The sequence below is a fragment of the Physeter macrocephalus genome, chromosome 1 (genome assembly GCF_002837175.3).
Source record: "Physeter macrocephalus isolate SW-GA chromosome 1, ASM283717v5, whole genome shotgun sequence".
Classification (NCBI taxonomy): domain Eukaryota; kingdom Metazoa; phylum Chordata; class Mammalia; order Artiodactyla; family Physeteridae; genus Physeter; species Physeter macrocephalus.
The window spans coordinates 89328548-89341546 of record NC_041214.2 but is presented as its reverse complement, the minus strand read 5'-3'; the positions used below and the strand labels follow the sequence as shown (position 1 = coordinate 89341546).

General features: G+C 36.7%; 1 protein-coding gene across 1 annotated transcript in view; it reads right to left on the bottom strand.

The window, feature by feature from the left end:
- The window catches only part of SNX4 (sorting nexin 4), a 67993-nt gene that overhangs the window by 45375 nt on the left and 9619 nt on the right, over positions 1 to 12999 (bottom strand). Inside the window, exons 2-5 of the mRNA XM_024124346.2 lie at positions 8017 to 8138; positions 2593 to 2728; positions 2366 to 2515; positions 1854 to 1901 (exon numbers count right to left, since the gene is read on the bottom strand). Coding sequence (XP_023980114.1) covers positions 1854 to 1901; positions 2366 to 2515; positions 2593 to 2728; positions 8017 to 8138 — 456 coding nt within the window. The remainder of the gene's footprint in view (positions 1 to 1853; positions 1902 to 2365; positions 2516 to 2592; positions 2729 to 8016; positions 8139 to 12999) is intronic.

The window sequence follows — 12999 nt, the reverse complement described above, 5'->3', positions numbered from 1 at the left end:
AATAAATAAATATTTTTTTTTAAAAAACCCTGCTTCATTTAAAAAAAAAGTCCCATTTCCTTGCATGGGTCTCCAAATTCTCCCCATACATTTTATGTCTGGCTCATTTCACTTAAATTCTGACTTTTCAAATTACTGTGTACAGAGTATTACCTTTCAAAGATTTTATGAAAGTGAAACTAAGATTTCACCATAAGGCTACCCAAATACAAAACATTGTATCTAAACACTTAAATAGCACCTACACACAAGCTTCAAAGCACTCTGTAAAGAGCACAGTCTATATGGATGGAGAAATTCAGGAGTTTTCTCAAGGCCACCCAAGTTATGGTCAAAAACTGAGTTAAGGACAAACAACTGATAACTAGTTACTAAAGTAATGACTAAATCAATGACAAAAAATTTTTAAATTTTCTTTTTATACAAAGAGACATCACTAAAAAATATATATTTTAGTTTGCTCTTTTCTTTATTACAAGCTCCTAAGAAATCCTGGACTAGTTCTCGGAAAATTCTATCAAAATATAAATAATTTTTTAAAGTTTAGAGTTATTTCAAACCATCTCTAAACCAAAATTCCAGTATTCTCTCTGAGCACCATAATGAATTATAGACAGGAAAATACTAATTTTTTCATGTTATCTGCCAACAATATATTTATAAGTTAAAATTGGTTTATGACAGAATTAGATACTTGATTATATTTTCTGTGCAGACAAAAATTTTTCTCTTCCTTGTCTTTTTATGTTAAAATTAAAATACCTATATACCAAAAATATCTAGGGGTGTTCTTTTATTATTATTATTATTATTATTTTTTTTTTTTTTTTTTTTTTTTTTTTTGTGGTATGTGGGCCTCCCTCTGTTGTGGCCTCTCCCGTTGCGGGGCACAGGCTCCGGACGCACAGGCTCAGCGGCCATGGCTCACGGGCCCAGCCGCTCCGCAGCCTGCATCGGCAGGCGGACGCGCAACCACTGCGCCACCAGGGAAGCCCTAGGGGTGTTCTTAAAATTACTGTAAAGATATTTTGTTCTTGTTGCCTAGACCTACTGAATTTTGTTACTGCATTATCTTGTGAATTGTTTATCAATTTATATTACTTTTTCTTCTTACCTATTCAGTTTACACAAGAGATGAAAACTTTTAAAAATTTGCAAGCATCAGTGTTAAATTACTTTTGGGAACAAGAGGGAGAGTAGACTGGAGTTAGGGTGGCCATCTTATGACCAACATGCTCTTTAATTTTTAGATAACAGTTCCATTCCCAGACACTAATTCTAATGACCGAATATGAAAAGCTGTCAAAATCTAATTAGGCCTGTATTACTAACAGATGCTAATACAAAATGAATCCTACGCCCACTCAAAACTGGCCATATCCCAGTAGACAGAAGAAGCATGACTGATGGTTCATCTTCTAGTCTGCTAAGATTGGAAAACCGAAGATCAATTCTTCAGAAGTGTCTTTTCTATTTAATAGAGTGAGCAATTATGGGGGCACCATTGATAGTGGCAGTGATAAGGACAGAGGGAAGAAAAAAATATACGATGTATAACATGACTAAACTGTGGGAAATATCTATAGCCTGTATCTAAATTACTGCTTCAAAATCTTCTTTCCCAATAGAATTAAACTCATAAATATGCCCATTATAGTCTCACTATTAACAAAAATTACACCCATCAAAAATAAACTGCATTGTTTCTTTAAAAACTTTACCAATGATATTAGATGCAAAACCAATTTCCAACATTCGCTCATTCAATAAACAGCAAGTACCCATTAAGCGCATGGCACTGTGCTAGGAACTGTAAAGGAACGTAACAAATTATTTCATACAATTATCCTTACCTTCAGCTGAAATCCGGTTTCATTCACAGTCTCCTTCCAGTTACCTTCCTAAAAATTAAAGTTAATTTTAAATATCATCACAAAATACCCCGTAAGGAATATTCCAAATTAAATACCCATTGTTCTGTTCTTCTTTCAGGGGAGATGAGAGAGAAAGGTTAAAAAAGAATTCCTTTCACTGCAAAATTAATCATACAATCCAGATTCCAAAAGATTACCAGAGATGGACCCAAGATTTTATAGACCTGGGCTTCAAAAAACTAAAGGCTAACTCTGATACCATTTAAGTGATACCAAAAAGTACCATCTTTAGTATCTTTAAGTATAAAAATGTTAGCCAAAAGAATGATGTAATTTACTTTGGAAATTCAAAACAGAACAAACCATGAAATGCATATAAATTAACAAAGCTGCTCCAAAAGGATCCTTAAGAATAAGCATTCCACAATTTAAAATTTTAAAAATCCCAAGTCAAATGAATTTTTTTAAAAGACCAAATAAAAGAAAAATACCTGTGTTAAAAACAAATAGAAGATTTTGTCTCTACAAAGGATGGGATGTGAAGCAACTCTCAAGAGGAAGTTTTCTAAACCAATTCGACGTCTTTCCACAAAATCCGGGTCCATGTTGTCAGCAGAGAGTTTATGCCAAACAAATTCTGCCTAGATAAACAAAACAACCATGAAGAATAGTCTCAATGCTAAATACTTCTGAACTATACTGCCATTTCACTTCTTACCCTTTTTTCTGGTAAAGGTGGCACAACAATATGCGGATAGTAAACTAAAAGGTAGTTTCTCAACAACTCAAATTCACTATACCGCCTCCATAGTGAGTCTGTTAGGACACTCTGACCATCAATATGTTCAACTGACCTGAAAAAGACAGAATAAGATTTCTAGTGTTTTTTAAAAATACAAATGCATGCACACTACCTCCTTTAAAACTGATAACTCCATTTACTGCATGCTTATGAACCAGACACTGAGTAGAGAATTTTTCATGTATTATTTAATCCCTACAACAAACCTGGTGAAGCAGGGATTACTGTCCCCATTTCACAGATGAGGAAGCAGCTGCACAGTATATGCTCTTCCTACAATCACAAAGATCTGTGGGTAGAGCACTCAGATCCATCTGATTCCCAAGCCTTCACTCCTAACCACTTTCTTCTGTTATAGAAAACCTATTTGAACTCAAGAGAAATAGTCATATTAGGAACATTCTAAAAGCCTCAATATAAAATAATTCAGTTAATGTATAACAGCTGGCTTTCCAATACAGTAAAGTCTGGCTTAGCCAGTGTTTCATTAAAGAAAAAGTATTTTTCACTGCCACAATGAGAGAACAACTCCTGCCACAATGAGGGAATAACATTCATGCCAAAGACAATGACACCAAAAAAACCCTCGATTCAATGTTATAAATGAATCAGATGCATCCAAGTACCAGAAAAAAATCCACAAAAGCAAAATGTCAATTAACTGAAACAGTGGGGAGAAGGGATGTAAAACTTCAATTCTAGTCTTATCTTTAACATAAAGAGCTGCAGGCAATGCCATGTCTCATCCATATAGAAGTTCAAGTTGGGGGAAAGCTGGGTAAAATCATATAAAGAATATTTGAAATTATTTTGACTATTTGCAATTTCTGCTAGCATAATCACTGTTAAAAAACATTAGTCTTCTAAACATTATCAGAACCTTCCCCTTTTCTAATTGTTTGCTTGAAAATAACTTAGAGGTCCTCCAAGAAACACGCATATAACCAAAGTGTGCATCTGTATGTTATGGCATAAAGGCACAGAGGCTAAATCAGTCTTAGAATAAAGTAAAGTCTTGAGAAGATATATACACTGTGTCATGCTCAACACAAGCATTTTAATAATAAATAAATAAAATAATTTATTATAATAAAAAAAATTTTATATTAAGTTTCCCACTAAATTTATTCATTGCATTATATATTAGAAAAGGAAACAAAATAGAAAGAAAACAGAAAAGGAAGCATAATATGAAATACAAAATGTACAAATGGCTCCCATGTCAAAGATATAGGATTATTAAATCATAATTCATTTTAAAGAGTTGACCTAACCATTAGCTATGACTAATACTATTCTAATTCAGATTTTCAACTTCAGCTGAAAAAATATCTTGGGTTAATATCAAGTTTCAAATTATTTAAAATCATGATCAACATAACCCACATCTTGCTAATAAGTAGATAAATATAGCCTATAAGCAGTATACCTAACAAGAAGATCTTGTTAGAAGAAAGATCTTCTAACAAGAAGATCTTTTACAAGTTGATTTTGTTTTGTTTTGTTTTAAAGGCCATGAAAGGCAGGATCTAACAACTGGAAACCACCTAAAAGCATAGAGAAGATTTTCTTTGGACCACAAAACTACCCCATTTATCCAATCATTTAACAAATACTTAATAGCACATAATTGGTTTTACATGTAACATTTAATTTAACCCTCACAATAAAGTAGATAGGATCATCAGCCCTGTTTTACAAACTAGAGGAATTAAGTGAAGACATCATATAGCCTCCCAAGACAACGAGGCATTCTTACCTATTACTACGTACAGTATACTTTATTTTAAAAGGGTTCATACTCTATGAACAGGAAAGCATAAAAACGTCTGGAGAAATTAAAATCAATGACTTTAGCCTTATTCATTCTTAGCCTATTAAACTGTAACACTATAGGCAATTGCTAAATGGACTTTCTACTTGTGTCCAAAGAGTAGGTAGATAAGCTATATGTTAAAGTTCAACTTTTAGTCAATATCAAGGCTCAATGATACTCATATTGTCCAAGACTATCTGAAAAATACTGAATTACAGCAAGAATCCTACATGATTAAATTAATAAATTCCAGGGTTCTGTGGTTGTTGAAGGAAAGTTAGCCTTAGGGGTACAGTACTTTCAAAATAATCTATCCAAAAGCAGTATTTCTCAAAGTGGATATGTATATGATGTGGGGTAGGCAAGAATTTAAGAGAGGGAAAACACAAATTGTAAAAGAAAAAAGACAGATAAATTTAACTATCTTAAAATGTAAAGCCTTTATACTTGATAAAACTATGGTCCATGGTCCATGTGCTTCAAAAACACCTGTAATTTTGCTTAAAATGTGTCAATTCCTGGACCCCACCCAAAACTCTGCAGCTTAAAAAAATTTCCAAGTGATTCCTATACATTTTAAAGTTTGAGAATCACTGTTTTAAAATAAATGAAATACAATTGCGAAAGTCAACTCAATAATCCTTTTGTGCACCACACATTTACTGATGATCCACTTAAATATTTATCCAGAGTCTAGCTATATTACTCGTGTATGGTCACTTCTAACTCCAAGTTTCAAATTATAATACTCTCTTCATTTCAGTCAAGAGTAAACTATAAATCATTCCAGATTATTCAAATCAAGAGTCTCTTCCAGCAGTAAAACTAATCAACAGCTAATTTCATTGTTCAGTTGGGTGAAGAAATAGGCACATACTAAAAATGTCCTTTTTCAGCGAGCCACAACTAAGGAGCCCACGAGCCACAACTAAGGAGCCTGCTTCCCGCAACGAAGGAGCCTGCCTGCAGCAACTAAGAGACCGGGGGCAACCAAATAAATAAAAAATGGAATAAAATAAAAATATCCTTTCAGTTTTAAATTTAAGAATTTACTTAGAAAGCTAGAGGCATGAATTTCTAAAGTCTGATTTATTTATTTATTTATTTATTTAGGCTGCACTGGGTCTTAGTTGCGTCATGCAGAATCTTTAGTTGTGGCATGCGAACTCTTAGTTGCAGCATGACTGTGGGATCTAGGTCTCTGACCAGGGATCAAACCTGGGCCCCCTGCATTGGGATCTCAGAGTGTTAGCCACTAGACCACCAGGGAAGTCCCCTGAAGTATGATTTTTTTTAAGTGGCTAACTTAAAAAAAAAAAAACCTCTCTCATGTGACCATTTTTTAAATTACCTTAAAAAATCTCTCTGATACATACATGTATATATGCATGCCCCCAAACAACCTATTTTTTAAAAGACTCACCTTAGCTCTTTTCCCAAAATACCTATTGTACACAAATTTTCTCTTCTTTTTGGAAGGTTCTTTTCTTCTTTTCTTGTTTTGTTTTCTTTGCTTGTTGTGTGTGTACGTATGTGTGTGTGTAAGAAGGAAGACTATACGTAAAGAAAGGATTTTCAGAATTATTTGTAGACTAAATAACCTTCACCATGATTTTAACTTTCATTCTGGGTAGAACCACAGACCTGGAGAAAACCCTGAAAACGGCACAAGGTTCAGCCCTAAGGCTAGTTTGGTGACGGTGTGGTAAAGCCAATGAAAATGACTACAAAAAACTTTTAATGTATTCACATTAAAACATGGTTGTAACACTTTACCAACTAGGTCTGGTAGTTCTATTATTTTATTTTAGAAGCTATCAGAAAGTTCTCTCATATCTACTTGTTTTATTTATTTATTTATTTTATTTATTTATTTTTTTCTGCCGTGCCACACAGCACGCAGGATCTTAGTTCCCTGACCAGGGTTCGAACCCATGCCCCGTGCACCGGAAGCACGGAGTCTTAACCACTGGACTGCCAGGGAAGTCCCTCAACTTGTTTTTTAAAAATATTTTTTATTTATTTATTTAGATTTATTTAGTTATTTATTTTTGGCTGCATTGGGTCTTCATTGCTGCACACAGGCTTTCTTTAGTTGCGGCAAGCAGGGGCTACTCTTCATTGCGGTGCACAGGCTTCTCATTGTGGTGGCTTCTCTTTGTTGTGGAGCACGGGCTCCAGGCATGCGGGCTTCAGTAGTTGTGGCACACAGGCTCACTAGTTGTGGCTCGCAGGCTCTAGAGCGCAGGCTCAGTAGTTGTGGCACATGGGCCCGCTCCGCGGCATGTGGGATCTTCCCGGACCAGGGCTCAAACCCATGTCCCCTGCACCGGCAGGTGGATTCACTGAGCCACCAGGGAAGTCCTCCCTCTACTTGTTTTAATTCAAAGTATTTCTGCTCAGTCCACAGAGAGAAAAGACCTTGTCAGTACAGTCTTTACATAAACTGTTTACAATTGGCAAAATAAATTGAGTCTTCCCTTGCTTTGCTCTAGACAAAACAATCTAATTCCTTTAACTTTTTCCTTATGAGGTAAGACTTTTCTGGTGAGTTGTGATTACACCATGAGCTACTTTATCTTCTTCCTTTTTTTTTTTTTGATTACACCATGATTTATTTTATCTTTTCAATTTTACCCCAAGGTCTAAAGCTCCAGTCTCAATCAATTTCTAACTGACTTTAATTTTCTCGCCAAAAAAAAAAAAAAAAAAAAAAAAAAAGATTAAAAATGGGGAATTCCCTGGGAGTCCAGTGGTTAGGACTCCATGCTTCCACTGCAGGGAGCATGGGTTCCATCCCTGGTCAGGGAACTAAGGTCCTGCATGCTGCACAGCTGGCAGGGGCAAAGGGGGGATTTTAATTTCTCTGTAACTCCCAACTCTCCTAAACTGACTTAGACTGTCTTCTCTCCTCCTAGACATCTTTGTTAACCATCTCCATTTACTTAAGTCCACTTTATACTTCACACACCCCTGAGAACCTGGTATCTTTTCCCCAAATCACAAAAGGATTGTATCTAACACCAAGAACTCCACTAAAGCATGTGTCAAGTAACATTCCAGATCCCAAAAGTATTCCAATAACCTTCCCTCTCCCTCCAAAACAAGTACATTAGAACTTAGCTACTAAGAGTACCAGAGTAAAAGACACACCTGTTAACCTGTTAAAAAGTAAAACAGGACTTCCCTGGTGGCCAAGTGGTTGAGAGTCCGCCTGCCGATGCAGGGGATACGGGTTCGTGCCCCAGTCCGGGAGGGTCCCACATGCCGTGGAGCGGCTGGGCCCGTGAGCCATGGCCGCTGAGCCTGAGCGTCCGGAGCCTGTGCTCCGCAACGGGAGAGGCCACAACAGTGAGAGGCCCGTGTACCGGAAAAAAAAATAAATTAAAAAAAAAAAGTAAAACAACAGCAAAAATCCCTAAGAAGACAATGACCTGTAAACAATTCCATTATACAACAGAATTTGCATCAATAGCTACCAAAGCTTTTTCTATCTAAACCTAGGCCTAATTCTCATGACTCACCTTGTTTCAATGAGGTAAGCAGTATACGTTTCTTGCATGTTCATGGCATTCCTCCCAGTTCGCTTTTCTGCTTCTGAAACACTAATTTCTATCTTCTTCAACCAAAAATTATTTTCCGTCATCTGAATAAAAACAATGGAAGAACAACAACAAAAAACCTTTAAAATTATATTGAAAACACCCTATTTTAATAAAATCCATTATTAGTACATATTGCGGGCTACTTTTTTATATCTCTTAAGTTACTAGGGGTTGCTAAATGATATCAGCAAATGCCAGGCCTCTTTTTATCAGCATACTGTAGCACATTAAACTTTTCCAGAAGCTATTTTTTTTTTCCAGAAGCTATTTTAACAAGTGCCATATTAATTATTAAAATGTAGGCAAGATTATAAGAGAAAAAAAATTAAAATGTAAACATTTCACACAGTAACCAAGAATAAACCTATATAGAAATACACATGAAAAAATCTAAAAACACTATATACAAAGACAAATGATGCTCAATACTGATATCTAGTCTTCTTTTTTAAATATTTATTTATTTATTTGGCTGCGTCGGGTCTTCATTGAGGCACGTGGGATCTTTTGTTGAGGTGCTCATTGTGGCATGCGGGCCCTTCCTTGCACTGCACGGGCTCTTCCTTGTGATGCACAGCCTTCTCTCTAGTTTTGGCGAGCAGGTTTTCTCTCTCTCGTTGTCATGTGGGCTCCAGAGCGCGTGGGCTCTGTAGTTTGCAGCCTGTGGGCTAAGTTGAGGCGTGCAAGCTCAGCAGTTGTGGCACACAGGCTTAGTTGCCCCGCATCCCCTGCACTGGAAGGCAGACTCTACCACTGGACCACCAGGGAAGTCCCTGATATCTTTTTATTTTACCAAAGTCAAATCTCTATCTCAAATATAAAATACTACATATATGGCAAAATGTGAGATTTTTAGCAGGCAGGTTAAAAAAAAAAAAGCAGGAGTCATCACATATTTAACCATAAATTTGCCTAAACTTTTTTTTTTTTTAATTTATTTTTGGCTGTATTGGGTCTTCATTGCTGTGTGCGGGCTTTCTCTAGTTGCAGCGAGCAGGGGCTACTCTTTGTTGCGGTGCCCGGGCTTCTCACTGAGGTGGCTTCTCTTTGTTGCAGAGCATGGGCTCTAGGTGTGTGGGTTTCAGGAGTTGGGGCATACAGGCTCAGTAGTTGTGGCTTGCAGACTCTAGAGCGCAGGCTCAGTAGTTGTGGTGCACAGGCTTAGTTGCTCCGTGGCATGTGGGAGCTTCCTGGACCAGGGCTTGAACCCATGTCCACTGCATTGGCAGGTGGATTCTTAACCACTGCGCCACCAGGGAAGTCCCTGCCTAAACTTCTTGGTAGTGATTAACACGCTCCACTGTGAGACAGCAGGTTTTCCTTTTTTTTTTTTTTTTTTTTTTTGCGGTACGCAGGCCTCTCACTGTTGTGGCCTCTCCCGTTACGGAGCACAGGCTACGGACGCACAGGCTCAGTGGCCATGGCTCACGGGCCTAGCCGCTCCGCGGCATGTTGGATCTTCCCGGACCGGGGCACGAACCCGTGTCCCTTGCATCCGCAGGCAGATTCTCAACCACCGTGCCACCAGGGAAGCCCCCCTATTTATTTTAAAGTATTGCTTTTATTTATTCATTCATTTTTTTATTGAAGTATAGTTGATTTACAAACTTGTTTTAGTTTCTGGTGTACAGCAAAGTGATTCAGTTATATATATATTCTTTTCCATATTCTTTTCCACTATGGTTTATTAGAGAATAATGAATATAGTTCCCTGTGCTATATAGAGTAGGACCTTGTTTATCTGAGACAGCAGGTTTTAAGAACAGGAGACTTCTTTCTTTTCTGCTAGATCATCCCCAGGTCTGTATCAAAGCACCGAAGAAAATAACAAAGACATCACAGGTGGTTCATAGGCTCTTTCTGTAGGAACTGTGCCACTGAAGAAGGGTCTTGAATATATCCAAAGTAACTCCAAGTTTAAACAAGAAAGATACAGTGAGACCATGCGATAACTGCTATGCTTTGGTTTTTTCCTCCCTTGCTCACTTTTAAAGTTCAGTGGGTTTTAATTAAAAACTGTGTACTATATTATAACTGGGGTTAGTCTGTGAAGAAGACATATAAGTAAAAAGATGGATACACCAGTTTAGAGAAAAAGATTCATGCAGTAAAACCCATGATGATACTTTACACAGAAAATTAAACCTGTGTACTACGAAGAGAAAATAAGCTATGTGACAGTACACAAAATTAAATCAGTGATGAATAAAGATGACACACTTAGGAAGTACCACCACAAATGTTAAAGAAAAATGGAGGAGGTAAAAATGCTAAAAGAAGATAAAGGACAGAGAAGTAAGAGCCAACCCAAAACAAAACAAAAACAAAAACCACTCTGCTGTCAATCAAGACACTTTTATAAAATATAAGTTTTATGTTTATGTCCTAAAAGAGAAAATAAGATAGGAGAAAATCATTCAATTAAAAGAAAGCTCAAAAAATTACATAAACACAAAGCACTCAATATCAGGGTTATGAAGCCCTCACTGGTTGAGATTATACATATAAAAAAATTTGGGCCCACAGCCAAGCACTGATTTACCATCACGTACTCCAGTGAAAAATTCTCTGAATTCTGGAAGCACATAACTGATAAAGCAAATTATTTCCCAGCCAAAAATATAATGCATGTGAGTCATAAATTTACCCCGTTATGCCATCCAATTACACAGAGGAAAAAATAAAAGAATAAAATCAACTATCATAAAAACTAAAGACTGGCATACAAAAATACCAGCAGCAGGGCTTCCCTGGTGGCACAGTGGTTGAGAGTCCGCCTGTCGATGCAGGGGACATGGGTTCGTGCCCTGGTCTGGGAAGATCACACATGCCACGGAGCGGCTGGGCCCGTAAGCCGTGGCCACTGAGCCTGCGCATACGGAGCCTATGCTCTGCAACAGGAGAGACCACAACAGTGAGAGGCCCGCGTACCACCAAAAAAAAAAATAATAATAAATACCAGCAGCGTTTGGTAGATGATATAAAATTGCTTATCCTGTCATACTAAAGTACAAACAATGCCAAGAATAACACAACTAATACCATAATTGTTAAAAGGACACATACAAAATATTGAGAAATGGATAAACTTGATGACTGGAAGATAGGACCAGGAGTGTGTTTTAAAGAGAGACATAATATATTATTTATTTATTTTTTAAATTCAAGTATAATTGATTTATAATGTGTGCTAGTGAGACACGACATTTTAGGTGTATTAAAAGTGGACTTCTCATTAAAGAACATCACTAAAGAGTGATGCTACACTCACATCCTACACTTATATTCAAAGGAATAACATCCCAAATGTAGATGCTTGATATGTGAATCACTACTTTCTACCTAACTTAAGACCAAATAAATATAGAAGATGGACATATTTAAAAGGTTGATGAAATTCTTTACTTCCAGTTCAGTGAGTAAAAATGAATATAATCTACTTTAAGTTTTAAAAATGTTGCAAACAGTGAAACAGTACAAGCAAGCATAAAACAGATAACAGTGATAAAAGGAACAATAAGAAACTATTAATTCAATAAGTGAATATTTACTGAGTATCTATCAATACAATGACAGTCATTAAGAATGGGAAGATTGGGTTTCCCTGGTGGCACAGTGGTTGAGAGTCCGCCTGCTGATGCAGGGGACACGGGTTCATGCCCCGGTCTGGGAAGGTCCCACATGCCGCGGAGTGGCTGGGCCCGTGAGGCATGGCTGCTGAGCCTGCACGTCCGGAGCCTGTGCTCCGCAACAGAAGAGGCCACAACGAGAGGCCCGCGTATTGCAAAAAAAGAAAAAAAAAAAAAAAAAGAATGGGACTATAACTGAGACAAGGTGCCTGAGTTCAGTGGTTCATTGCTTGCCTGAGGAATTCTCACCATCTAGTAGCTAATGTTCATCTGGGGCGTTTTTTAGGATTAAAGACAAAATGAAGACAAATGACAACCTTAATATAACAACTTTCAGGACTGTAGATGAAAAGAGTTGGTGTATCTATAGCATTCATTTAGTTAATCTTATTTAAATCACACAAGAAAGAAAATATATCACATTCATTGTTATACTACAAATTATGGGCAAAAGATAAAATTGAAAGAAAACAGGCCAAAAAACAAAAAACAGGCAGATGGAGATGAGCATGGAGCTAACTCAGAAAAGAAAGAATGCAAAGAAAGAAAAATAAATAGCAAAAAATGAAATAGAATTCTAGGCTGTAAAACTGACACTGCAAAAAAATCAAAACAGTAAGATGGTAAGCTATCCCAGAATGGTAATGAAAAAAAGACCCCCAAAAAGTGAAAATGATGAAAGATGATTTTAAAAAAAGGAAAACTAAGAACCAATGCTTAAATAATAGAAGTTCTTGAAGAAGAAATCAGAAGAAACACAACAGAGATAATAATCTGTATAATTTAAAAGGAAACCAACAAAAATCCTTTCTGGATTGAAAAAATTTTTTCTATAGCTCCAAGCTGAAAGGCATGTGGTCCATGTACAATGATTTAGAAAATTAAATATCTTCAGCATAAAGAAAAAAATCCTAGATCATTTCAATAGACGCAGAAAAAGCTTTCAACAAAATTCAATACCCACTTATGATAAAAATCCTCCAGAAAGTAGGCAGAAAGGGAACCTCCCTCAACATAATAAAGGCCATATATGACAAACACACAGCAAACATCGTTCTCAACGGTGAAAAACTGAAACCATTTCCTCTAAGATCAGGAACAAGACAAGGTTGTCCATTCTCACAACTTTTATTCAACATAGTTTTGGAAGTTTTAGCCACAGCAATCAGAGAAGAAAAAGAAATAAAAGGAATCCAAATCTGAAAAGAAGAAGTAAAGCTGTCACTGTTTACAGATGACATGATACTATACATAGAAAATCCTAAAGACGCTA